This window comes from Mesocricetus auratus, unplaced genomic scaffold (genome assembly GCF_017639785.1).
Source record: "Mesocricetus auratus isolate SY011 unplaced genomic scaffold, BCM_Maur_2.0 Super-Scaffold_100019, whole genome shotgun sequence".
NCBI lineage: Eukaryota > Metazoa > Chordata > Mammalia > Rodentia > Cricetidae > Mesocricetus > Mesocricetus auratus.
Window position 1 is genome coordinate 36,774,800 of NW_024429200.1, and position 27,668 is coordinate 36,802,467.

Below are 27,668 nucleotides of genomic sequence, written 5' to 3' on the forward strand. Positions count from 1 at the left end.
CAGATAGCCCTTGACATCTGGACCAAGTGATAATTTGTGAATCATATTTTTTGTTTAGTCTCATTAACCTGGTTTGTCATGTTGTTTCAGACTGCAGTTACAGATAATTACCAATCATAGTGATATGCATTTATGTAATTCACTTTTTGGCAGGGTATATGGCATAAGTCTCACTAGGTAGACTTTGCTGTCTTTGGACTCACTAAGTAGAGCAGGCTGCCTCAACCTCACTGAGATCCACCTGCCTTTGCCTTCTGTTTGGGATTATATGCTATAGTTCGCCGTTTGACCTAAGGCTAATCATTGCTTAGTAGAGCTGTCATGAGTATACCTGTAATCAGTGATTGAAAACATGTAATTACTGACTATTTGTTCTGTGAGCTGGCATAAGATGCATTGCCATACTTTTTCATGTTCTTCAAACAAATCCTCCTTCACAGATAAGTTTTAAAAATTGGGTGGGCTGTGGTGGTGTATACCTTTAGTCTTAGCACTCCATAGGCAGATGCAGGTGGATATCTGTGAGTATAGGGTCATCCTGGTCTACACAGAGTTTTCTAGGACTGCCAGGGCTTTATCTCAAAAATGTTAAACAGAATAATTTTTATGTCACTTTCCCTCTGACCTATATTTAAAGATTTTGATATTTTAGGATTTCAACATTAGAGATTTATGGTGTTCTGAGTTGAGTCTCTTTGGGTTGTGGTATAAGTGCTAAAGTTAACCTGTAAGACCTAGTTGCTCAAGGACAGATAACTTCCTGCGCGCGCGTGTGTGTGTGTGTGTGTGTGTGGGGGTGTTGTTCTTGTGAGATAGTAAGTTATGTATTTTCACTTCAGTAAACAAGTTTGGTTGCCCCAAATGCTTGCTCACGTGGTCGTGTAGGTGGGAGATGTGTAGACAGGAAGTGCGTTAGGTTGTATGCTTGCCCTCAGTTGGACAAAGGCTGGAAGTACCATAGCTTTGTGGGTTTAGTCTTTTTAGGAACCTGGCCAACATAGCTTTCAGCCATTTTCTGGGAATTTTGGGTATGTGTCTGGCCAGTGCCCATCTTGCTAGTCAGTAATAAATAAAGCTTGTTTTAATTGGCTAATTGTAGAAGTCTTACTCCTCGCCAGAATTATCTAGAAAGCAGCTGGGGAGTCTTACTCACTCCCGGAGTCCTTGCCTTTCATTTTGTTTCATCCACTGCAATGTCATCTCCACGCTTAGCCAAACCCCAGCTCTTAACCCTGGTTCAATAGACAAATGCAGCTGTTTAGGACCTCATGGCAAAGATCGGGAAAGAGGGTTGAATAAGGAAGCATGTTCTCAGAGATGCTTCACTGGATGCCACAAGAGTGAGTTTGGCCAGGGTAACTCCTGCTTCAAATCTAACATGCAAACTGTCGGAATGGGAGCATTGGGGACCTCTGGCCTCAGTTTACTAGTGGCATCTGTACCTTGTTTTGGTACAACGGCACAGTACATAACTATCACTTTTTAACCATGTAGCTCTACAGGAACAACCTGTCTAACAGATTGTAACCGGTCAGTCCCGGTGACCCGATGGGATCACCCTCCAGTCTGCTAGCGCGGGACAGTGGTTTTCCAGCATCCCTGCCGGCAGAGCTCATGAAGCACCAAGCTCTCAAAGCCCGAAAAGTGACACCTCCGTGGGAGAGGTGCAGCGGCCCGCGTCCCACAGAGTGGGCGGTGCCCCGGGCCGCCAGTCCCGCTGACGCCACATAGGCCGAGATCACCTCAGCGAGCGTGGTGCAATCACAGAGCACTTCTCCTCCGCCACCGCCCGCCACCACGCCGGTCCGAGATCCCTCCGCCAGGTCCTCTCCCCCCTCCCCTCCGTGCCGGCTCCCTGCGCCGTGCTCCTGGGGCGCAAGGGTCCCTTCCTCCTGGCTCACGGCTCTCAGGGCGTGGTCGCGTCTGCAGCGATCACTCGCTCCCCTGTGCCCCAGTGCCATCGGCAAAGCCCACAGACTCCTTGGTGGCGCAAGGATCCCGGTACCCGCCGGGGGCGTGGTCACAGGAGGCCCCGCCCTGTCTGTGACGTGCGGGTGGCGCGCGGTGGCGGTGGGAGGTGCCCCGGGCCTGTAGAGCCCCGGAGGCCGAGGCCGCCTCCCGACGTCCACCTGCCGGCTTCTCCTGCTCCATCTTCTCCGAGAAGCGGCGGCGACCTCGGCCTCCAGCTTGCGAAGCGGAGCGAAGCGAAGCGGCGGCCGGGATGGTGTTGCTGGGCTTGCTGCAGTCGGGAGGCTGGGTGCTGGGCCAGGCGATGGAGCAGGTGACAGGAGGCAACCTGCTCTCCACGCTTCTCATCGCCTGCGCCTTCACGCTCAGCCTGGTCTACCTATTCCGTCTCGCCGTGGGCCACGTGGTCCAGCTGCCCGCCGGGGCGGTACGTGCACCCCGGGGGTTCTCGGTCCGTGCGGGCTCGGGGGCGCTCGCGGTGGAGGGCGCAATGGGAGCCGGGTCGGGGCTGCAGGCGTCCATGCCTGCAGAGCTGATCTTCGCCGTCGGCGGTGGTCTCGCTGGCCCCTTGGCTGGAATCCGGGTCCGGGGCCGTGCTAGACGTCGCAGTTTGTGCGGTGGCGGTGGCCTTGACCATCTATCTGGCTGCGACCGTGCCTTTAGCGTCTGCAGCCATCCCGATGGATGCTCAGACTGGTGGCCGGCCCTATTGGGTGGAGGTGGCTGGTGGGGCGGTCTTGGCTGTGCAGGATTCTGCACTGGCTTTGCTGCTTGCCTCCGAGGTGTCTAGGCTATTTGTGAGGTCCCTGATGGCGAGTAACGGGCCGCTGCGGCCCTGGTGGCCTCCACTCTGGATACTGTCTTGTGTGTTTACTATCCTGTGTACTGTTGTACATAAGGGTTAATATCAGTGTTAGGGAGATTGCGGCCAGTTCATAACTGACCGAGCAGAGTGTGGTAAGGGCCTTCCTGTGATACTGTTAAAATAGTCTAGCCTAGCATTACAGCAAATCACTAGCTTCAAGTCTCCCAAATGTATTTGATGAGTGCCCCCATATTTTCAGAAATCACCCTTTTGAAACTGACAATGGAATGTAAAAACCAGACTTGGTGCCTACCAAGTTGCTTTAAAAATTATTTTTGTTAGAACTCAAGCAAGCACTAGGCAGTTTACTTTTTCTTTTTAAGAGATACGCGATTTTTAAAGCTTTTTTTTTTTTTTTTTTATGGCGTCTTGTAGCCCAGGACGGCGGTGGAACCATGTAGCCGTGGTTCACCTTGGCATATCCTGTAGCGTTCACCCCTTGGGTGGTAAGTTTCCAAGTGTGCACTACACACCCAGCTTCTACACTACCTTGAGGAGATTGTGTTTGTCACTGGAAAGACAAAGGAACCTCATTCTAAAGTGCTCTGAGATTTTGGTGTGTTGAGACCACCAGAGATTTGAGGAACAGCATGCTTTTTCATCGTTGCAGTTTTTTCACAGAGCTTCTTGCAAGCTGCGCATCTCATTTTGTGGCCCCACTGAGACTAGTGCTTCCGAGTCCTGCTGGGGAAGGTTCATTCTCTCTGATATTGATGGATGTAGCTGTCTGCAGTCAGAGAAGCATGGCAAACTTCCTTTTCCCTGTAAATGTGAGAAAGTTTTCTTTTCTGCAGGTTACCATTTGGCTTTTTCTGTTGCAGAGAAAGTCAGGCAAGACTCTTGGATTGAAGGGAGAGCTGGCAGACTGCAGAAGCCATAGAACTGCAAGCAGCTCTCTCTGGTTGCTCCACTAATGGCTGGAAAGTTGTCTGAAGCCTCAATAATATTGGGCAGTTTTTGTTAGTTCCTAATATTTAAAACTGCAGTGCTCTTCTGCCTAGTCATTTCTGTTTTGAGTTCTTTTTGACTTCTGTAAATATACTTATTTTAAAAAACAGTACTATCTGCCGGGCGTTGGTGGCGCACCCCTTTAATCCCAGCACTCTGGAGATAGAGGCAGGTGGATCTCTGTGAGTTTGAGGCCAGCCTGGTCTACAGAGCGAGTTCCAGGACGGCCTACAAAACAATACAGAGAAATACAGAGAAACCCTGTCTCAAAAAACCAAAAAAAAAAAAAAAGAAAGAAAGAAAGAAAGAAAGAAAGTAATCTCAAGTTGGCTCTCTAATGAAACTCTTTTTAATAAAATGAAAAGTAAATTTTTCTCTCTCCTTTTGCAGAAAAGTCCGCCATACATTTTCTCTCCAATTCCATTCCTTGGCCATGCAATAGCATTTGGGAAAAGTCCAATTGAGTTCCTGGAAAACGCATATGAGAAGGTAAGTCTTTTAAATAACTGGAGGTGGAGAAACTAGTTTAGAAAAGTGATTTTCTTTAAATAGAAAGACATTAAAAAATATCGTACCCTCCCTGCTTATTGGCATTATTGAAAATATCTCTGGTTCAAGATTAAAAAGGGCTTGTTGACTCGATTAGCTTCCTACAGTGTTTGTACTGGGATAGTCTCTGAGATGCAAGGAAACCTGTAATTCTAACAATTAAGTTTTAAAAGTTGTCCTAAATCGTATTTTCACTAATTATAGTCAAAGTTTTCTTCTCTTAATCATGTATCTTTGGAATTTTCTGTCTCTTATCCATTGTTCTGTCCATCCTGTGAGATTTCCCTCTCCTCTTGGAGGATGTGGACATTCTAATCCTTGTTTCTTTCCTTCTTAAACAGTGCTCTTGCATCACATCAGACGTTTGTTTCAAAGTCCTGCTTTGGACTTCTAGTTAATTTTTTCACTTTCCAGCATTAGTTATTTAAATGGACTCTGTCCTTTACTTTAATGTAATTTAAAATAATCTTTGAGAATTTCATAAATGTATACAATGTATTTCACTCGCATTTCCTCCCATTCCCCTTTTCCAGTTCCTCCTGGATCTTCCCCCCATGGCTCCCTCTTAATTTCATGTCCAGTTAACCCTATAAGTCATGGGTATGGGTCCATCCATTAGAGCATGGGCAAGCTACTTGGGGCCACGCCCTTAAAAAAAGTGATTCTCCATCCCCAAGCAGCCATGAGTTGTCAGTGGCTCCTCAGCTAGAGGTTGGGGCTTGTGTGCCCCTCCTGTATCCAAAGTGTATTCTCAATACTTTTAAGATTTAGTTTTGATTCTATGTAGCCTTTGTGTCTCTTTTTTTTTTTTGGTTTTTCGAGACAGGGTTTCTCTTTGGCTTTGGAGGCTGTCCTGGAACTCGCTTGGTAGTCCAGGCTGGTCTCGAACTCACAGAGATCCGCCTGCCTCTGCCTCTCGAGTGCTGGGATTAAAGACGTGCGCCACCAACGCCCGGCTGCCTTTGTGTCTCTTAGTATGTGTACCTAAATGCATTTGTTTGCCAAGGCCAGGAGCGGTCATTAGGTCCCTTAGAGCTACAGCTACAGTTGTGAGTTGCCCAATGTGGGTGCTGGGAATTGAACTCAGATCCTCTGCAAGAGCAGTAGACAGAGCCAACTCCCCAGTCCCGTTTACTCTGTTCTTATAGCACACTTTTCCTGATTTATTTGTGCAAGTCCTTTCCCTGTAATGATTCATTGACTTCATTGTTTCGTGGGTAATGGAGGTCAAACTCAGGTCATTGGGCTTGATGGCAAGTGATTTTACCCAGGGGCCTTCTCATCAGCCACCCAAAATTAGTTTTTAACAAAGGGGGAAACAGTGTATTATAAATGTTGATTAAAGAATTCTATATAGCCAGCATAAAACAATAATTAAAAACAACTTGTATATTACTTCTGTATCCAATAAAGAAGAGGAACTAGCTGAGCTAACACTGTGGCATCCAATGATAAAATGCATTAGAGGCCTGGTGTTTTGCATGGTAGAAACTATTTTCAGGGTAAACTGTGAGAAAGAGTTAATATATTTATATTGCTTTTGTGATGAAGGCAGGAGGTGTAGTATGATCAGACGAAACAGTTGCTTAAAGGTTTATGAGTATTTGTAACTTTTTTATTATTCTTGGATGTAAGGAATGCTTTTGTAACATCATTTCTCTCTTTTAGTATGGACCCGTGTTTAGCTTTACCATGGTTGGCAAGACGTTTACTTATCTTCTTGGGAGCGATGCAGCTGCACTGCTTTTCAATAGCAAAAATGAAGATCTGAATGCAGAGGATGTCTACAGTCGACTGACAACACCCGTATTTGGGAAGGGAGTTGCATATGATGTGCCAAATGCAGTAGGTGACACGTCTATCCTGCATAAAAGACAGATTAAACTATAGTACAGTAGTTGTGTAATATTACACATTTGTAATACAGGACTAATTTATTCCTTGGCTTAAGAAATCTGAAATTTGGCTGGGCGGTGGTCACACATGCCTTTAATCTCAGCATTGGGGAGTCAGACCCAGGCAGATCTCTGTGTCTACAGAGTGAGATTCAGGGCAGCCAGGGATATACAGAGATACCCTGTCTCTGGGAAAAAAAGAAAAGAAAAGAAAAAACAAAAGAAATCTGAAGTTTTGTGATATTTCAAAAGAAACCCTGGAGAGCTGTATAAGGAATGGGTGTTTTGTTTTCTATTTGTTGGCAAGGCTCAACAAAATTTTAAATCGTTTTTGTATGCAAAGAAATGGAATCGATAGTGATTTAGCATGCTGAGATTTGACTTGAGAGAGAAACAAGCAAATATCACTATTTCATCAAAAGGACTTCTTACTATGGCTTGGTGTTGTAGCCCAAGAGCTTTTAGTTGGAAATTGTTGACTTTAGAACTCAACCAGCATTGGTGGCTCATATCTGTGATCCCAGCCTTTGGGAGGTTGATGCAGGAGACTTTTGAGCTCAAGCCCAACATGGACTATAGTGTGAGACCTGGTCTTTAAAAGCAAATCTCTTTTCATGTGTCTACTTTGGGTATGGGATATTTTTATTATATGCTTACCTGCTCCCAGATGAGCATACTGAAGTGTTATGAGAACATAATTCAACAGACTGAGGTGCCTGTGGAACCTTGGCTAGAGCCGTACTGGACTAGCCCACTTGAGTATGGCAGTTAAGAGTCAATATTACTGCTCCTGGGGCTGGGAGGATGGGAGTGCTGGGGAGAATAATGTTACCCATTATTCTTTCAAAAACTTTTGCCCAGATTTCTCTCTCTATTATTTTAAACTTATAATGAGAACATGAATGCAGGAGGATAAAATAATAGGGAAGAATAATGGACTTTTGGGAGAGTGTTGACCGGATTGGGTTGGAAGGTTAGAAGGTAACCAGGATAGGAGAGTGGGCCCCTGAGCAAAGAGTGGTGGGATATTAGAAGGAGAGAGATGGGATCCTGACATCATCTTCTAGGACCCAGGGAGAGGACGCCCCCTGAGAAAAATATGGTATATCTGTATATGGCACGGATGATCTTAATACTGTTAATGTTTTTCTTTTCAAATTTAAGAACGTCTTCTTTGTTATGTAGTTAGAATAACCTGCTGTGTCATAGAGTAAAATACAAAATGTATTTCAATGTTGTCTACCTTAATTCTTTTTTTTTTTTGAAGGTGTTTTTGGAACAGAAGAAAATGTTAAAAAGTGGCCTTAACATAGCCCACTTTAAGCAGTATGTTTCTATCATTGAAAAAGAAACAATGGAATACTTTCAGAGTTGGGGAGAAAGTGGAGAAAGGAGTAAGCAAAAATCACTATATTTGTCCTATTTTCTGTTTGTGTGCATATACAGAACAAAGTACAATATGTGTAGAACTATGGTGTATCCAATGGGAATTGTAATGCCAAACACAACCTATAGTGTATGTCTAGGTATTGTCTTTAGACAGCCAGTTGGAGCATCTATGCCAGGAGCAATGACTGCTTATAGGCCAGTGAGACCCTAGGCAGCAGGCCACCACCTTCTGATTGATGTTGGCCATCAGCTCCTCTAAAAGGTGTAGGAAATTTATTTTTACTACACCAGAAGCTCGTGTGATACGTTTTCTAGTCACAGAAGGTCGTGTTGTGTACACTAGAATGCTTTTGTTTATTTATTTGTGAAAGGCCTTTCTGTGTAGTCTAGGTGGACTTCAAACTTGGGGTTGTCCTGCCTCTGCCTCCTGAATGCTAGGTTACAGGCATGATCTCACTTATGACAAATAAGTGTGATACATGCCCAGAATCCTAGTACTTGGGAAGCGGAGGTAGAAGGATTAGGAGTTTGAAGGCAGCCTGAGCTGCATAGCACAACCCATGTCAAAACTCAAAAGTCTAAAACACACAAACTCTGAAAATAAAAGCACGAGAGGCCTGTCATTAGAGCACCAAGGGCCCAGCATGTTTTCTGATCTCCTTTTTGGAAAATCTAATTGCAAAGCCTGATGTTAACTGGAAGTTCATTTGATAGGTGTAGAGTTAGACAAGAGAGTTAGATGATCCTTGTACCTTTCAAGTGCCATCCAATGGGCTCACCTGGTGCTTGTGTCCAGTGTGGGGTTGCATAATGGTGATTATAGTTGTTGGTACTTAGAGCCTCCTTATTGTCACCTTACCCTTTGGTTTCGGGACTGCCGTTTCTAGGGAATGTCCTCATTGTTCTTCTCATATGCGTTGAACAACCTTTATGTTACTCACAGCTTTTGTGCAGTGACCTGGAAATCAGATTACTGCATCTGTTTTTAATAGTCATCATGTCACTTCAAGATGAAGAATTTAGAAATAAGGTGTAGAGGTGTTCTGTGGCATAAGTTTTGGCTGGCCAGAGGGGCAGTGTGGCCAGTGATTGGCACTATTGCCTCCAGGGTTCTGCATAGATGTCTGGAGACTTTTGGAGGTATGAATAGGATTCTGCTTGCCTTTGAGTTTAAAAAATATATATGTATATTCCCAATTTTTCTTCACAATTTCTATATATGTTCAAGAACATACTCTGAAAGCTTTTTGGAAATTGTAATGAAAATGATCTTTTCTTCCCCGTAGATGTGTTTGAGGCGCTTTCTGAGCTCATAATTTTAACAGCTAGCCATTGTTTACATGGAAAGGAAATTAGAAGTCAACTCAATGAGAAGGTGGCCCAGCTGTATGCAGATTTGGATGGAGGTTTTAGCCATGCTGCCTGGCTGTTGCCAGGTTGGCTGCCTCTGCCTAGCTTCAGGTATGGATAAGGACCACTTTGCACTTGGATGACTTTCCACAGTTACTGTACTATTTGTGTTTTCTGATTTGGACGAGTGAGGAGCCTCTGTTTTATTAGCACTCAGAACAGTTCATATTGTGAGCTTGTTCGAAGTAAGCTTTATTTTATTGAGAAGGTAGTTTGTTGTCTATGGTAATATTTGGCTTACCTACTATAGTCTTTGTACTCCACGACGTTTCTGATCTGTACTTAGAGCTGCAGCCTTTTAAAACCCTTTTTAAAAGTCTTTGATGCTTTTCTAGTCCTTCTCTTGTGACCTTTCTCTTGGATGTTTGTGCTTTTATTGGATTTTGTTTGTCTCCTTACCAAATGTTCTTTAGTTTCTTTAAGAACCTTTAGGGCTTGGTGTGGAGCTCAGGCCCTGATAATGTCTGTTTTCCCTCCCTTGCTGGGTCATGCCTGTTTATGTGAGATGGGGGTTAAACTATTAGCTTTGTTTCTTTGATGTCTATCCTGTCTGCTTAGCTGCCAAATAAAGGCTCTGACACTGAAAGGAAAAACCTAGAAAGGATCCCCAGAAGTCAACACATATAAGGGGCTTTGCAGCTAAAAACAACCCCGAGAACAATGCTTTTCTATATCTTGTGCTGGCGTACCCTGCACTGCTCCTCACTCAGTTTGTCATACATGAACATCATTTTATTTCTTTTTTTTTTTTTTTTTTTTTTTTTACGAGACAGGGTTTCTCTGTATTATTTTGGAGGCTGTCGGTCCAGCCTAGCCTCGAACTCACAGAGATCCGCCTGCCTCTGCCTCCCGAGTGCTGGGATTAAAGGCGTGTGCCACCAACGCCCGGCTCATCATTTTATTTCTAACTCCTCCATCCCATGGTTCATGCCAGAATTCTGGAGCTTCATGTTATAGCTTGAGCTTTCCCTGTCTTTCCCAAGCCAACTGATTTAGTGAAATGTACTTTTCGTCTTTTTGCTACTGGGGCCTTGGGCATACTAAACACACACTCTATCAGTAAGTCACACCCCCCACTATTCACTCCCTTAAACAATTCCTGACACTCTCCTCCCTCTCTTCCACTCACACTGTGAGGTTTGCATTATCTCAATTGTCTTCAGCAGTAGCCCGTTAAGTGAAATAAGGCAGTTTTTGTTAGAGCACTGATGGGCTTTTAGGCATCAGAATTGCTCTTTTAAAATAAAGATTTTATTGTTTAGTCTCTGGCCTCTCTCTGTCTCTTTGTCTGTCTGTGTGTGTATGTATGTGCACGCATGCAGGCATGTGCACACACACACACGCACGCACGCACGCACGCACGCACGCACGCACACACACAAATGCCGGTGTTCACAGAGACTAAAGGCATTATCAGGCAGCTCAGACAGCTTGCCACTCCAGCTTCAGGATTACTTTTGGAGCTGGAGCTACAGGCTGTTTGAGCTGTCAGAGGTGGGTTCTTGGAATTCAACTCCCAATCACTGTAAGAGCTCTGAACTACCGAGCCGTCATCTCAGCTTCAAGGTTGCTTGGTTTTAGAGTCTAGCTATGTCTGTTGTATGGAGTTCCTATGGATTGGAGGCAAAATCCTGAGCTTCACAGTTCTTCTTATGCAATGAACACTCTGGGAGCTGGAGCTTGTGTTTTAAACCTACAAGGATTTTCTCCCTACACAAACTATGCAGTTATAGAAAGTGAGAAGTAGAATAAAATCCTATGAAAGCCAGTGTGACTTGGTACCTTTGAAGACTGATTTGGACAAAATTAGAATCTTTTGTTAATTTAGCATGTTTTATGTTGAACTGGGACATACTTGTGAGGGCATGTCATGCTTATTTATGTAGGTAGTGTGTTAGCAGTATGAGCTGTGTATGACTATCCTTGCCCTAAGGACTGTTGAGATTCCTAGCAATGTGAGTTCATGACTCCTTTCTTTTCTGGTTCTGAATTTGTGTCACTTCCTTCCCTCAGTAAAGTTAATGTTGTTTTATTATTGGTATTGATTTTGAATGTGAGCCTATTAAATGTTACTGTATTAAAAATACTCTGGTTTTAAATTGTAGACGCAGGGACAGAGCCCATCGGGAAATCAAGAATATTTTCTATAAGGCCATCAAGAAACGCAGGCAGTCAGAAGAAAAAGTTGATGACATTCTCCAAACGTTACTAGATTCCACATACAAGTAAGGAGCATCAGATCACACATTAAACTGAAGCAAGAAATTATGCATGAGAGTGTTGATTACTGATAGCCATTGGAACAATAAATTGGTACTTGTAAATTGTTGAGACGTTAAGCACTGGGCCCTAGTGCCTTACTGTGACACCGACAGCTGGCATGGGTAACATCTGCAAATCAACCGGCAGGAAGTCTTTTGTAATCCACATCATGCTTTCTCCTGGTTTGTCTCTACTGGGAGGGGAGCCGGGGACCCTGATTGGTAGTAAGTTAAGAAAAGGGTCGATTGTGTCTGGAGACTGTTAATCCTGTCTGCCAAGTGCTAAGTGTGTGATTCATTCCCAGGGACGGGAACCCTCTAACAGATGACGAAATAGCAGGGATGCTCATCGGCCTGCTGCTCGCCGGGCAGCACACCTCCTCCACCACCAGTGCCTGGATGGGCTTCTTCCTGGCCAGAGATAAACCACTTCAAGAAAAGTGCTACTTAGAACAGAAGGCAGTGTGTGGCGAGGACCTGCCTCCCTTAACTTATGAGCAGGTTTGTGCACTGTTTGAGGCTTTCTGTTCACTAGAGCTTCAACTGGTAGACTTGGAGAAACCTTTCTCCAACCTTAGGTAAAAGATAGAGCTGAGCTATTGCTTCTCGAAGCCTCTCCGGTGGGTTTTGTACCGAGGTTTTAGAGCTCTTTGCCTCTGTTTTGTTTCTTTGGTGCTTGGCTAAGCCTGACCTCTGCACATGGAGTGTATTACAGGAATGTTGTGTTTTTTATGGAGTGTAGGAGCCTTGGATTACTTGGAATTCTATGGGCTATGTTAGGGCAGAAATGGCCTCAAATGGTAATATCAGTAATAGGGACTAGAAATTGATAAAGGCACTCCACCCAGCTCACTGGGCGTGAAAGCTGAGGTGTACTCACTGTATAGCTGGGCAGCTATTTCTGAAGCTCACCCTGGTCTTATCATTTTCCTGTCATATTTTATTTTGATACTTTATTAAAATGGTATGTTACATTCAGATATTCTTACATTCATGGGATAAATCCATGTCTGTGTGTGTGTGTGTGTGTGTGCTTCTTAATTTTGTTTGCTTAGAATAATCATATACAAACATTTCTAAACATATAATAAAGAATATAACAGAGGATATATATTATAGTTTTATTGTGGCATCTTTGACTGATAATATGCCAAGTACTTCTTAAGAATTAACTTCCTCCTTCACCAATTAGCCTTAAACCCTTCAGAGTGTCGTGTCTTTAAATGAACACCCATTATTAGGTTCTTAAAAATGCTAGACTACTTGCCATCACCATGTGAATCTTTAGGGAACACTTTTTTTGTGGGGGGAAGAGTTTCACTGTGTGGCTCTTGGCTGGCATAAAACTTGCAATGTAAAAAAAAAAATTGCAATGTAGACCAGGCTGTCCTCAAACTCACAAAATGTCTGCATTGGCTTGCTGAGTGCTAGTGGCTGGGGGACATAATTAATGACTTCCAAAGGCAACAGTGGATTAAGCTTCATCCAATTATTGTCTGGAATAATAATTCTTCACATGCACATGCTGCACATTACTTATTCATTGGTCTATTATTTAGACATTTGGGTTACCTCCTGTCTGTGAGGTACATACTTAGAGTGGCTTGCTAGGTCATAGCAGCTACGTGTTTGATGTATTGAGCTGCTATAATGTTTTCCAAGCATTTGCTCCACTCTTAACCTCATCAATAACATTGACACGCGCTCTGATGCTCACATGTGCTTGGCACCTGTCCTGGCTCTAATGTATGTGAAGGGATCTTTTGAGCTGAGTGCCATTCATTTCCCTGATGCCTAAGATGAGTAGTTTGTGATGCTTTCTTTGGAGATGTCTGTTCAGATCCTGCCCCTTTATATTATAGGCTGCTTTGACTGTGCTGAGCATGTGTGTGTGTTTTCAAAAGGTGTGAAGACCTCCTTACCCCGTTGCTTTCCTTACTCTCCTCCTACTTTAGGGTCTTTGAATTCAATTTGAATATAATGTGAGATGAGGGACCACTATACCTGCCTTGTATGTGGAAATCCATTTGTCTCAGCACTGTTTGTTGGAAAGACTGATTTCACCCTGAATGGTCTTGTCAAAAATCTATTGGCCATTAAATGTAAGGCTTTATTTCTGAACCCTGAATTCCACTCTATCAACTGGGTGTCTAGCTCTTGTGTTAGCTATATGTTTACTTTTGTGACTCTCATCTTTTCAGCTGTTATAGATATTCCTAGTTCCTTTGATTTTTTAGAAGGAATTTAGAGTCAACTTAGCAATTTGTGCAGACTTGAGATTAATTGCACTGTATATGTTATGTGGGGAGTATTGCCATCCTTACACTATCTGTTTTTAGACATACCCCAATGAACATGGCATCATGACATAGCTTTTCTATCATTTTGGTCTTTTAATTTCTTCCAACATTTTTTTTTTTTTTACTTTTCAGTCACAAGGTTTACACCTTTTTTATTTGGTTTTACGAGACAGGGTTTCTCTGTATTGTTTTGGAGGCTGTCGGTCCAGCCTGGCCTCGAACTCACAGAGATCCGCCTGTCTCTGCCTCCGGAGTGCTGGGATTAAAGGCGTGCGCCACCACCGCCCAGCTAGGTTTACACCTTTTTAAAGTGAGTTATGTAATGCTTTGTGTTTTATTCTGTATCGTATGTGCATATATGTGCCATGATAAACAGGTAGTGGTCCAAGAACAGCACAGAGGGGCTGGTTCTCTCCACTGTGTGGATTCCAGGGATTTAACTCACTTTGTCAGGCTTGGCAGTAAATGTCTTTTCCTGCTGAGCCATCTTGCCAGCCCTTAAGTATTCTTTTTAATGTTTGTTCTCATGCCACTTCCAATCTGCTATTGATCTACTCTAGTGAAAATCTTATTTACATCTTTCAGTTCCTGAATTCTATATTGTTAAAATAATGTATTATTCTCTATTTGGTGAGCCATTGTTGTATTGTTTCATACTTTACTTCTGTAAGCCTAATTTCCTTTTTGTTCTTCTAAGGTCTTTATTAACAGTGGTTTAAGTTTATCTAGTAAGCTCAGTGTCTTTCCTTATTGGAGATTGTGGTTATGGCCACCCATTTCCTGTAGGTCCCAGGAAGGCAGCTGTATAAACCTAGATGGGCCGGTCTGGCCCCTGAGGTCACTTGGTATCTGCTGAGGTGGTAGGAGGGAGAGGAAGGGTCGACAGACAGGTGGCCAGCGAGGAAAGTGGACATGTCCTGTGTCCTTCCAGGTGTCTTTTGACTGCTGTGCCATTGATGATTTCTGTCCTCTTCCTTCATTACTAAATTTGAATGCTCTGTAAGAGGCTAGTCACTTTAGTTTAAAAAGATCCATTTCAGGGATAGTTCCCGTTAATCTTCCTCGTGTGGTTGGGATGTATGAGCTGGTGTTCTTATTTTCCTTTTTTGGTAAAGTTTCTAGTGTTTTTGTTGAACTCACTACATTGGAAACCAGTAGCAACTCTGGAAATGAGACCCCTCCTCCTGAGGTTTGCTACTTCTCCAATGTTTGTAAATGTGCTGCTTTGTGTGTTTACTGACTTTCCTAAACAGAGAAACAGGATTATATGACGTCCGTATTCATCTGTATTCAGTGAACTCTGCTATTTATTTCTGTGGCCAGAAATGATTAGAGACTTCTTAAATCTTGTTTATTGAGACATCACTTTATTAAGTCTTTCTGGCTGACCTGGAACTCTTCGTGTAGACCAGACTGGCTTTGAACTCCCAGAGATCTGCCTGCCCCTGGGATTTATGATGTTGCCGTTCCTGGGCATTTGGATTAGAGATTTTTTACTGTCGTGGACTCTTAGCTTTTGCTGAGGAGTCTGCATGTTCAGGGCATGTTATCAGAAGTCCTTCAGGTGATTTCAACTCTGCCTTAGGCTTCGTTTGCTGTGTGTTTTCAGTCACGAACGTCATGTGCTGCATGTTGTGGCTCTCATGCACAATGCATGTTGCTTCCGGTTAGAACTTTGCAGTCTGATTTTCATTTTCTAGGTGTGGTCTTTTTAAGCATCTTGCTTTCTCTCTTAAGTGTATCACTACCTCAGGTACTTACAGTGTTAAATAATGTCTGCTGGATGGTTCTTTTTTGTTGTTGTTTTTTTTTTGATACAAGTTCTCAACCTAGCCCAGGCTGCCTCAGTTTCTGGATGTGGGAGGGAGGTGCCATTATACCTGGTTATTCTTGGCATATTTGGTCTGGCCTTACTGGAATAGTGAGACGTATAGCTGTCACTTTGCTTTCCAAGGCTCTCATTGATGTGCAGTAGTGTAAGTTACATGCCAATGCTTGCATTTCTCATCAAGATATAGCATATTTCCCCTCCTCCTCCCTCGTTAAGGGACCTATGGTAGATTGTTATAGGTCTAATTTGTCTGAAAAAAACACTGCTTTTAGATAATCTCAGTTTTTCAAACAGTGAATTTTATTGGTCACTAACCAATACAATTGTCCCCCTTCCTGATATCTTGCCCCCCTTTTCCTACTGAGTGAATGTTAAAACCATGAGTGACCATCCCAGCCATCATGAACCATTTACCTCCTCCCTTTTTTCCCTCACACTAACTAGGATATTAAAATAATTTCCTCCTGCTGTGGAGGTATGGTGGATATTTGTGGGGGAAACCAGAAATGATCCTTGGTCTTTTTTTTTTTAAGCTGAAGGATCTGAATTTACTTGATCGATGCATAAAAGAAACATTAAGACTGAGACCTCCTATAATGACCATGATGAGAATGGCCAGGACCCCTCAGGTAAGTCTTGACTAGATTTTCCTGCCTAGGGCCCAGTTTCAGAGAGAATATTTTAAGTTATAAAAGTAAAAACTCTCATTATTGTAAACATATGAAAATTATTACATACACTTACAGGTAGTAAATATGCAACTCTAATTCTGTTATTCATTTCAACACTTGCAATTTTTAAACATTAGAGGCCCATTTTTTTGTTAGCATTAAACATAATATGGTATTTTGTAAAAAATGTAGGTGTGAATTACGTTGGCTAGGTAAGGGTTTTGAAGCTACTGTGTCTTGATCTTGGTTTGTAAATATATTTCTGTTTAAGTACTGGGCCACTTGTGAATCACTTTAAGATAATTGATGTGGTTTATCACCTAGACAGTTTTTTAAACATAAGTATAGTTCACATCAGCATTGATTAATGCCTTGTTTGGTACCATGGTGAAACATTCTCTAAAGAAATGTGTTCTTTCTCACTGTATAGACTGTGGCAGGGTATACTATTCCTCCAGGACATCAGGTGTGTGTTTCTCCTACTGTCAATCAAAGACTGAAAGACTCCTGGATAGAACGTTTGGACTTTAATCCTGATCGCTACTTACAGGATAACCCAGCATCAGGAGAGAAGTTTGCCTATGTGCCATTTGGAGCTGGTAAGATGACTGATTGCATTTTAGATTGAAGTGTCTGCTCCAGTAACATATCTGTCCTTCTTCAATAAACCATCCTGAAATTCACTTACCAGAGAATGAGAGAGGCAGGGTAGAAAGAGAGAGGAGAGAGTGAGGGACTGTGTGTGCAAGTGTACCAGAGAAAAGAGAGAGAGATAGGGGGAAGGAGAGACTGATCTTTCTCCTCCAGGGGAACAGGACTGCACATTTTGGGGAACAGAATCTTTGTAAAATGGAATATTTCATAAATCTAAGAGTAAATCTTTGAGCCGGGCGTTGGTGGCGCACGCCTTTAATCCCAGCACTCGGGAGGCAGAGGCAGGCGGATCTCTGTGAGTTCGAGGCCAGGCTGGACCGACAGCCTCCAAAACAGAGAAACCCTGTCTCGTAAAACCAAAAAAAAAAAAAAAAAAGTGTAAATCTTTGTATAAGGCTCATTTGATCTCTGACCCATATATGAAGACCTTGAGTTTCACATCATTATCTAATACATTTAACATAAGATATAAAGGATTGTAGATTAGCAATTGAATGGGCCATTAGCTCAGCAGTTCAGCTTCTGTAATGAGAGAGGAGGCCTCACTAAGCTGGTGTCTGTGTCCACTGCTTTCGTGTCCGGGACCGCTCCTGTACCTTATGTAGCAACGGAATCCATTTCTGGACAGCTTTCATTATCAATTCTTTTAATGTCCTGTCGACAGACGGTCCTATCCAGTCTTGGCTTTTCTTCATGTTAGTATTTTAGAGTTTCTACAGCTAACATAAGATTGTCACCTTGCAGTTGTGGAGTCTCTGAAATGAAGGTGTTGGCAGGGCCATACGCTTTCTGAAGGTTTTGACGCATTCTTGCCTCTTCCCTGTGTAGAAATTACTGGCAATCCTTGGCTTGTGGCTGCATCTCTCTCCAGTCACTGCTCTGTCTTTCCTTGTTATTTGTCTATGAATATGTTTTACGTAACATATTCTAAGAATCAGCGTTTTTCACTTTTGTTGATTCAGTTAGGAAACTTCTTTGTGACTGTTATCTGTTCTTTAACGTTTTACTTTAAGCCAGACTTCTCTTAATTATGAACCAATGTAAGTGGCTCCCTTAAATGTGGCTCCCGCAAATAAATGGTTAATGGGCTATGCAAGCATGGTGATAAGCCATGTTCAATTTTGTTTTTTCTTTAGCAAAAAATGTTTACTACAAAATTATCCCAATTTTTTTTTCTTTTCCTTACTTTTTTTTTTTTTTTTGAGACAGTGTGTTACTATGTATCCTTCCATGGCCTGGACCTGAATCTGCAGGTCAGGTTGACGCCTAATTCATGGAGAATGGCCTGACTCTGCTTCTTGAGGGCTGGGGTTAAAAGCATGTACCGCAGCCCTGGGCCCAGCCAAAATGCTCAACTGAAAACATTCATGGCCATTGTCTTTGCCCAGCCTCATGTCGGGAATGTGATTTCTTTACTAAACCTTAATGACTTTAGTGTTGATGATCTAGGATTGACTTGAGTCATTTTGATGTGAGAAAGGGCTGAACTTGGTGATTCTTAGCCTCCTGACATCCACATTTTAGTGTCTTGTTATGGCAGCATTTTCTTGACTTGCTCTCAGAGCATTTGCTGAGAAGCAGAGAGGCATCAGATAATTTCTGGGCTCGGGGGTCTATCCCTGTGATCTATTCCTTCATCCTCATCTAGTAGCCAAGGTGCTAGTCCCTGGACCTTTAGTCATGTGATCAAAATTGAAATCAATTCAAATTCTTCAGTGTAGTCCATTGTAAAGAAAAGCTTTGGTTTATCACCTGCTAGTCACCTGGGCTCTGCCACGTTGTAGTCCCCAAATAAGCACACAGGAGGCTATATTAATTATGAAGCTGTTGGCCTTGCTTGTTTCTTACTGGCTAGCTCTGACTTAAGTATTTACCCCATAATTGTTAATCTATGTATTTCTCTTACCGGAGATGTTCCGGGCTTCCTACCCCATGGCAGTTACATCTTGAATCCCTTGTGTTTCTCCTTCCCAGCGTTCTCCTGGACTCCTAGTCCCTCCTATCTAGATTCCCTATAGGCCAGACAGTGCTTTATTGACAAATAACAGGCAAATAACAGGACTTCCCCAACAGTCCATGGTTTAGGTTGCTCTGGACTTGTTTCCCTGTGCATTTTATAATTTCTCAGCTTCTGCATTTGTAGATTTTGGTTTCAGTATAGATGTTATTTTGGGTGTATTAAATCCCCTTCTAATATCATTATAGTGGACATTTGGAGTGTTGGCTGACAGGTTCCCTCTGATTTAACATTAGAACTCTCTTGGGACCGATATTCTGTTGTGCCTGGTTTGTGGAATCCCAGAGACTAACCCAAGGAGTCGACACTTTGGATGCAAAAGCAAAGTTTCTTTAATCAAGCTGCCAGCTCAGATCTCAATGGTGGGGAGATGAGACGAGATGTCCTCCAGCCAAAAAGGGAAAAAGGGAGGGGGAATCCTGCGTTTCAGTTTCCAAGAGATTACTTAGCATGCCAAAGGTTATCTTGAGACGAGGGCCTTGAGAAGAAGGGAGTAGTAGTCCTGAGGCTGCAAGTCTCAGTAGGATTCCCATAGTTGCGGAGATTACTTAGCACAGCAAGTTTTTTATACAAAGTTATCATAAGACAAAGGGCCTTGAAAAGACAATAACTGCCTTTGGTTAGGTAGAATTAATTGGCACATCGGAGCTCTGGGATTCCACGGCTAGAGCACATCCTATGATTGTGGGCTAAGGGAGTAGCTGCCAATGCTGTTGCAGCTGCTCGTGGGTCTGAGCTTCTGATCACATAACGCCCTCACTTAGTTGGGGACTTTTATTTATTTATTTTATTACGTTTTATCAATTCTACACATATGCAAGCTCAGTTACCATCTCATGATTTGAACCTTCTTCATGTTCAACCCCAATAATACTAAATTTCAAAAATGTCATCATAATCACTATTCTCTTCTAACACTAGAAATACCTGAGCTGTAACATGATTTACAGTCTCATTTTATGTACAAGTTGTCATCCTTCTATTACTCTGTTACACATCTCCTGCTCATCTAAAACAAATGTCACTCCAGGCTGAAACTTATTCTAATGAAAACTTTGTTTTTCTTTAAACAGGACGTCATCGCTGTATTGGAGAAAATTTCGCCTATGTTCAAATTAAGACAATTTGGTCTACTATGCTTCGTTTATATGAATTTGACCTCATCAATGGATATTTTCCCAGTGTGAATTATACGACTATGATTCACACCCCTGAAAACCCAGTAATCCGTTACAAAAGAAGATCAAAATGAAAAAGGAACAAGGAACCAGTGTGGGTTCATGACTGCAAACTGCAGCTTGAGAGAATGAAGCTTATGAAACAGCTTTCATTGTGTACTGCTTTTTGATGTGTAATTCTGAAAGTCAGTTTGATTTTAAGGTCTTATTAACACAGTAATTTTTAGCAAATCTAATGGCATTAAAACAATTTGTAATAGTTTTGATAGGATGTGTTTTCATAGGACTTCGTGGAAGCCAAGCTTTTGAGTTAGAAATTCTTTCAGGAAATATTGGTATTTGGCAGATACTAGAGAATACAGTGTCTAGGTATTATTAACTTCAGAAGCCCACATTTCTCTAGGGAGACTGCTGCTGGAGAGTCTAGGTTTTTGAGTTTACCGTTCTGTGAAGACCATGGATTATTTGTGTACATGGGCCACTTCTGTGCATAAAGATGTGAGAGGGTGAGAAATAAGCTCGCTGACAAAGCTTTAGGTGAAATCCAGCGCTAAGTAGATGGAGTGATGAGTCCTTTGAAATTTTAACTTGAAGTACCGCTACAGGGAGATGGCAGAAACTGCGGCCCATGACTTGATCACCACATTTCCTAAAAATAATAAACACTAAAGTATGCTTGTCGATAGTACTGGTTCCACATGGTCACATTTTGGTGAATCCTTCTGGGATTTGATTATGGCTTATTCGAGGTTCTTCGTGTCCTTTCCAGAATACAGTTAAGGAAGTTTCAATTACCAGGTTTTTAAAAGCATAAGATCTTGAGATCAGTGGCTTCTGAGCTTTAGCTTAGAATGAGAAATGGCCGAGTTATGTGGGCTGTGTGCAGGAGCCTGGACCTAACAGATTGTACCCACGGGCCCAACTGCGTGACTTGCCCATCGCCTGTACTAGAGGAGTCAAGATGGCGGTTGACATGTGATGCTGTAATTCTAACCCTGCAAGACGAAGATTTTGAGTTTGAGGCCAACCTAGGCTACATAGCAAGACTGTCTCCAAACAAACACAAAACACCAAAACACCCTCCCCCAAATAATAGTTTTTTCCCTCAAAGTATGTTACAGTTTTAAGAGGCTTGAAGACTTTGTATGAAGGCCCAAATCTTTCCTGTAAAAGGTTTCACAATAAATTCTCTATGAGAAAAACCTCAATAGTCTATTCATGGATTTGAAGCGTGTCCTTCAGTATGTGCAGTCGAAGGATCTGAGAACTTGGAAACTTACATCCTATTTGTATGAATTAACTTCCCGTTGGTATTGCCTTCAGCCATGAATTTAGGCAAGTCACTAGCATTATCAGCTCCCCATGAGAAACCAGGTATGTTCACAACAGGTGCTGACCTCTCAAAGTATGCTTTTCTCTCCTTTGCTATGGTAGTTAGGAGACCACTTCCAGATCATAGATGATGCGTTTGCATGTGTTACCTCCCTCTTTAAGGGATTTGTTGATTTCTTCCATTTTCATCCATGTCTTCCTTTTTTTTTTTTTTTTCGTTTGTCTTTTCCTCCATATCTTTAAGGGGGTTTGTCATTTCCTCTTTAAGGGCCTCTATCATCTTCATAAAGTTATTCTTAAGGCTGTTTTCCTCTGCTTCATCTGTATTTGGATGTTCAGGTCTTGATGGAATAGAACCCCTAGTGACTGGTGGTATCATATTCTTTTTTATGGTGTTGAATATGTTCTTGTCGTCTACCCATCTCTTCCTCCAGTGGATGCAGGTGGGGTCTGTGATTCAGAGTGTCTCTCTTCCTCCAATTGGTGTAGCCTGTGGCTTAGATGGTCACTCTTCCTTTCCCAGTGGGGGTTGGGGCCAAGGCTCACCACAATTAAAGCATCTCACATTTTCATTTTTCTTAAAATGTTTAGAAATGGTTTCTCTGATCAGAGTAGCATCATAAGCTTCAGATCCAGTATCAGCCATGTCTCTAATCCATTCATCTATTGGTGCTGATCGTGCCTTTAAAGGCACAATCATCCTTTTTCATTCAGAATCAGCACTTTCAAGAGCCAAGGGTTGAATCAATATTTGCCTGGATTCTGGATTTGATACAGTTTGTTCTATTTACAGCTGAAGTCAATTTTTGCAAAAAGTCAGTGAAGGCTTCTTTTGCGCTTTGTACAATTTTAGTAAATGACCCAGACCTCTTTCCTGATTCTTCAGCCTTGTCCCAAGCATTCAGAGCTGCTAAATGACACAGGGCCAAGGTATGATTGTTAAAATCACTCTGCCTTTGTAATCAGCCTATTGACCCTCACCTAATACTGGTCTTGGGAAATATCGATACTTCTCACCCTATTTCATTGTTCTATGGCCCTAGATTCCTCTTCCTACCATGTTATCCTCTGTAATTGAGGGCCAGCTTCCAATATTGCTTTGACCAGATCTTTCTAGTCTTGGGGATGATTCTGTTCTGAGTTGCCCATGGTTTAACATCTGGTTCACATTGGGTGAATGAACACTATATGAAATGAACATTTCCTTTAATCTCCTCAAATCTAATATTCGTAAAGGATAACACTTAACTTCTCCATAACCTTGGGCTACCTGTTGTTTGCTGGTAGTTCTTGTACAGTATGTGAATACATAAAAGTTGGTTTTCAAACAACCTTGGGCTGCCCTACTGCATTCTTTTCTCATTCCTCTGCCTGTGTCTGAGTATTTTTCTTTTTTCATTGATGAGTCTAAGGCTTGTATCTTATTAGTCAACTTTTCATGTTTGACACAAAAATCCACTAAGACTATTATTGATAAAATATTAATTACCAGACTCATAGTACTTACAATCAGTATTATATTAATCTCAGGCATGTCATTTATCTTTCCATTTTCTGTTCCTATTTTTGAGTCATCTGAAGTAGCACTGTACAGAGTCCTACTCCCTGCATTGTGATATTTCTCCTCCTTACTGTGGGGGAGTTTTAATATTATTTTACTCTCTTCAATTCACCTGACTATTCAGATTACCCACAGGAGTGGAATCTGGGCTGTGCAGAGTATCAACACAGGCCATGGGATGTGATAGAGGACCTGGGGTGTGTGGCAGAGGTGGGAGATCCTTAGGAGGTAGAGCAGAGATGAGGTGACTAGGTTTTTGGAGGTGCTGCCCTTGGAAGAAACTGAGGTAGTTCTTGTGGGATGCTCAGTTTCATCAAAAGGGATTTGTTTGCCTAGAGATATAGCTCAGTGGTGGAGGACTTGACTAGAAAAGTTAAAAGCCCTGTGTTCTATACCTCATATTACATGAAAAAACATGTGTTTTTTTTTTAAATGAAAGAGTGAATTGGTCCCATTGAAGGATTATGGCTTCCTATATCTCCATGTGATCAGTACCTCTTATATGTGCTCCAGGCATGATTCTATGTTCCTTAGGTGATGTAGTCAGAGGGTCCCCTGTAAGAGCCAGTGACATAATATTTGGATATTCAGCCTCCAAAACTGTGAACCAAACAGATCTTATATCTTTATGAGGTATCCAACCTCATGTATTCCTGTAGAGTAGTAGCAAAAAACAAAAACCAAAAAACCCCATCAATTGTGTTTAGAAATAGCCTTTTCACCATGTGTGGTGGCACAAGTTCAAGTATTTGGGAGACTGAGACAAAAGGATTAGGAATTCAAGGCTATCTTCACTGGCGTCATGCTTTCAAGGCCTGTTCAGCATATGAGACCCTATTTTAATAAATGAGGTAGGTCCTTTGTCTAATACAATAATTATACAGAGGGCAGAGGAGGGGGATGAGAAAGTGACTTACTTAGTTATCTGATAAAAGGACAATCCAGGAAGTATAGGTAGCAAGGGCTAAGACACTGAGTAATTACCATTTTAGTCAATGGCTAAGAAAGCCAGCGTGACTAAGCAGAGTAGGCGGATGATGGAATATATAACATTATAGAGCCAATTCAGAAGACCTTGTAGGGTGCTTTTGCTGTGAATGGTTTATGTCTTAGCTTAGTCAACTTGACATGGCCTAGAGTTATCTGAGAAGGGCAACTGGGCTGTGACATGTGTATAGGAGATTTTCTTACTATTAATTGATGTGGAAGGGCCCAGACCACTGTGAATGGCATCATCTTTAGGCACTAATCCTGGACCGGATATGAGAGCTAGTTAAGTGTGAGGAATTCAGAGACCAGGCTTGCCAACAGTGTTCTTTGATGGTTTCTACTTCAAGTTTCTAGTAAATTTTCTGCCCTGACTTCTCTAGGTTATGGATTGTGACCCGGAAGTATAAGTTAAAATAAAACCTTTCCTCCCCACATTGATTTTGTTAGAGTATTTTATCACAGCAACAGAAATAAAAATTGGTGTCAGGAAAGTGAGGTGCAGCTGTGATGGACCTGACCATGTGGGTTTTTTTGTTGTTGTTGTTTTTGTTTTATGCTTGGAATGATACTGTTGGAGTATTAGGGAGAATTTTGGTGTTTTAGAGTAAAAGCCATTGACTATGTAGAGCTTGATGAGCAGTTGCTATAGAAATTTGAAAGACAATGTTGAGGAAAAAGCAGTCTCAGGGAGCTTAGCTCAGGTTTGAGAAGGGTGCAATACTAAATTTAGAACCAGACTAGGGGTCATTCTTATGAGATCGTTACTAAGAGTTTGTCGTTTCTGGTCAGTTGAAGAACCAGCTATTATTAATACGAGATCAACATCATTGATGTAAATATCTTCTGCAATTCAATGGGAGAACAGGGACACATTTCCTCAGGACACACGTGTCTACAGCACACAGAAGCTGTGGTCTAAAGAAGAAAACTGAACTTGACAACGGGAAAGCATCACTCACCCGGTACTGGCTTTGAAGGGGATGAAAGTCACCGGACTGAAGGGGTCATGGAAAGAAGCTAAAGCTTGGCACAGTTTGGCATGATGGACATATCTAAGAGACACCAAGAGAGGACATTGGTGAAGGTTCAACCTCAGTTTGAATAGAGACCCAGGGTACTGGAGATGCTGGGACTGTGGATTGTCTACCAAGGACAGTAGCAGGAGTAGAGTGGAGCCAGCCTAAGCTGGCTAAGCTAAGATGTGGATGAGACACAGGTCTCTGGGTACCTTTGGAGCCTACCCTGGAACTCTCTGTAGACCAGCGTGGCCTCAAACTCACAGAGATCTGCCTGCCTCAGCCTCCTGAGGGCTGGGGTTAAAGCTTCACCACTACCAGCTCATTTTTATCTTTTTTTTAAGAGTTTACTTTTCATTTTCTTTACTTTGAAACAAAAAATATTTATAGACCTTCACAATGGTAAGCTATATTTCTAGTTTCTTAGATGAAAATATGTAGGGATAAATAATTTATATTATTTTGCCTGATTTAAAAAATGCCATATAGTATATGTGAGATGTATTCATTAGATTTCTTTAAAAAAAAAAAAAGAAACCACACCCTGATCACTTTTGGCAATGGAGGATTTGTGCAAGGGTGTGGTGTGATGTAAGCTATCCAAAGATTTTATCTTTTGAGTTATAGAGTTGCTCAATGTACTTCTAAGGTGAAAGGAAATATAACGGCAGGTGTCATGGGAAACCGGAATCATCCTAAAGTCTAATGACTGGAATTCTCTTAATTCATAAGACATGTTGATTTCCAAGAAAGAGAGGATGTCGTTGGGTTTGTACATTCCTCCTCAAATCGGAACTAAAATGGCTTGAATTTTGTGCTGGTCTAACTCAGGTGAGATGTACCTTCTTTGTATATTTAGTCTTTACAAAAGTCTGAACACTTGTAGGCCAGCAAGATTGATTTCTCTCCAAACCACCAGTAGCCATAGCACCATCCAGCAGTTTTCCTAGCAAGAGTAACACAAAACACTTCTATTTAGAATAAAGCCTACATGGACCGTTGTCACAACTATTTGGGAGCTGAATTCTTATGCCGTGACTACTTAGTGGTATAAACATCCTTGGAGACCTGAATTTTGTGTTCATATATTCTATTATTCAGTAATTAGCTGCACTGTCTTGAACTATCCTTTGTAATAGTAGCACCACCTGAAATTTCTGTGATTTAGATTCTATGACACTTTGATTATAGGTCAGTTTTATGTCTCTCTCTCTTTTTTTTTTTTTTTTTTTTTTTTTTGGTTTTTCAAGACAGGGTTTCTCTGTATTGTTTTGGAGGCTGTCTTGGAACTCCCTCTGTAGACCATGATGGACTCGAACTCAGATTCCCCTGCCTCTGCCTCCCGAATGCTGGGATTAAAGGTGTTGCCACCAAGGCTGGGCTAGGTCTCTATTTTTAGAGGTCTTTCACTTTGAAACTTAAACAAAGCCACCCTATTTTTTGAAAACATTATGTGAATACATATTTAGTGCTTTGATTCTCCACTACTGGGGCAGAGAGGAGGCTCAGTGGGGAAAGTGACTGCCACACAAGTGTGAGGACCAGAGTTTGCATCCCAGTCTTATTAACATTGAGCAGGCCCAGCAACATGCCTGGATCCCAAGCTCAAGAGGCAACAGCGGGTGGGATCTGTGGAGCAGGCTGGCTAGCCACATGACATAAAGGAGTTCTTGTTCCCTTGGAAACAGCTGGTTGCCAAGGGATGATGAATCTCCTCCTTTATGACATAATCCCCGTGTGAGGGATATAACCTCAGTGCGAGGGATAAATTCCCTGACCGAGGGTTCAGCGGTTGCTGGCTGTAGACTAGTTTGAAGCTTCTGGTGATAGGTACCCTTGTGAGCAAAGTTTTAAAGAAAATTACATAAAGGTAAGCTGTCTTATTTAGTCTTTCTGCCTTTAGCCTTGAAGGAGAACAAGTAGTTAGGTCACTAGAAGGTTCTGTAGGTATGACTAATTTCCAGGTAGACATCCCAGGTCCAGGTAATCAGGTGACCCAATGTAAAGGAGATTCCAAACAAAACGACATCCAAAGTGACCCTTCACTGTAGCTTCTCTACATAGTAATAGCAGAGACCATGAGACTTTCCCAGTGTCTTCTGGTCTCATTCAGAGAAAAGGACACCTTTCTTACAATGGCCTTCAGAATTCAGTCTGGCCTTCTGTCACCCATGTGAGTTCATGTCTAACCTCCCTCTCATCCATCCCATTCTTCATTGGCCACCTTTGTGTCATGCTCTCCCTCTAGGGCACCACTCACATTGGACTTTGGATCTGTTGCTGACCTCATTCACACTCATAGCTTACCACTTCATCTTCTTCAAGCCTTTGCTGAAATGCTATCTTCTCAGCCAAGGACCTGAGTGAAAAATTACATGGAAGTGTGTGACAGGAACTTACAATTGAGCAGGTGTCATAAGAATCAGCAGTAACTCCACAGACTTGCCCTTCTAAGAGATGTCATGGCCTAGCTGATAGTGTGCGATGTGTGTATTCCTTATACATGAGATAGACAAGGATGTGAATGGTGATTACTAATGGTAACGCAGAGATAATCTTTCAATGAAGGAGGCGATCATGACAGTCTGTAGTTACAAAGGGGACAAATTGCAAGAGTTGACCTCCTGAGCCACTGAGAAATTTGTGTCCATTAGCAAACAGGAAACCTATGAGCTATCCTGGACTTTTGCCTCCCAGGCAACTAGAATCAACAGTTCTGGCAGTTTAGAACACTTCATTGTAGATTTAGAACTACACAGGGTGAGGGTAACTGAGAAAATAACTCCTTTCCCCACTCCCACTCTTTCTATTTCTTTATTGCTATGATGAGTTG

General features: G+C 42.2%; 1 protein-coding gene across 2 annotated transcripts; it reads left to right on the forward strand.

Moving 5' to 3' along the window:
* The first annotated feature begins 2,072 nt into the window (after positions 1-2,072).
* LOC101826047 (lanosterol 14-alpha demethylase) lies at positions 2,073-21,144 on the forward strand. Of its 2 annotated transcripts, none has more exons than XM_040728488.1 (10): positions 2,073-2,395; positions 4,172-4,270; positions 5,999-6,175; positions 7,493-7,619; positions 8,901-9,075; positions 11,130-11,249; positions 11,591-11,786; positions 15,950-16,045; positions 16,518-16,686; positions 19,832-21,144. In XM_040728488.1, exons 1-10 carry the CDS (start codon positions 2,222-2,224, stop codon positions 20,008-20,010), a joined length of 1,512 nt encoding a protein of 503 aa, XP_040584422.1. In that variant the 5' UTR covers positions 2,073-2,221; the 3' UTR covers positions 20,011-21,144. The 2 variants fall into 2 exon arrangements, with proteins under 2 accessions (XP_040584422.1, XP_040584423.1); XM_040728489.1 differs by lacking the exon at positions 2,073-2,395 and adding an exon at positions 3,258-3,279.
* Positions 21,145-27,668: the final 6,524 nt, after the last annotated feature.

What these genes read in the sequence shown, in the direction of transcription:
- LOC101826047 (XM_040728488.1), top strand. Translation starts at nt 2,222, where the DNA reads ATGGTGTTGCTGGGCTTGCTGCAGTCGGGAGGCTGGGTGCTGGGCCAG. An exon ending in TGGAAAACGCATATGAGAAG is followed by an intron (nt 4,271 to 5,998) that starts GTAAGTCTTTTA and finishes TCTCTCTTTTAG; the next exon opens with TATGGACCCGTGTTTAGCTT. An exon ending in CATATGATGTGCCAAATGCA is followed by an intron (nt 6,176 to 7,492) that starts GTAGGTGACACG and finishes TTTTTTTTGAAG; the next exon opens with GTGTTTTTGGAACAGAAGAA.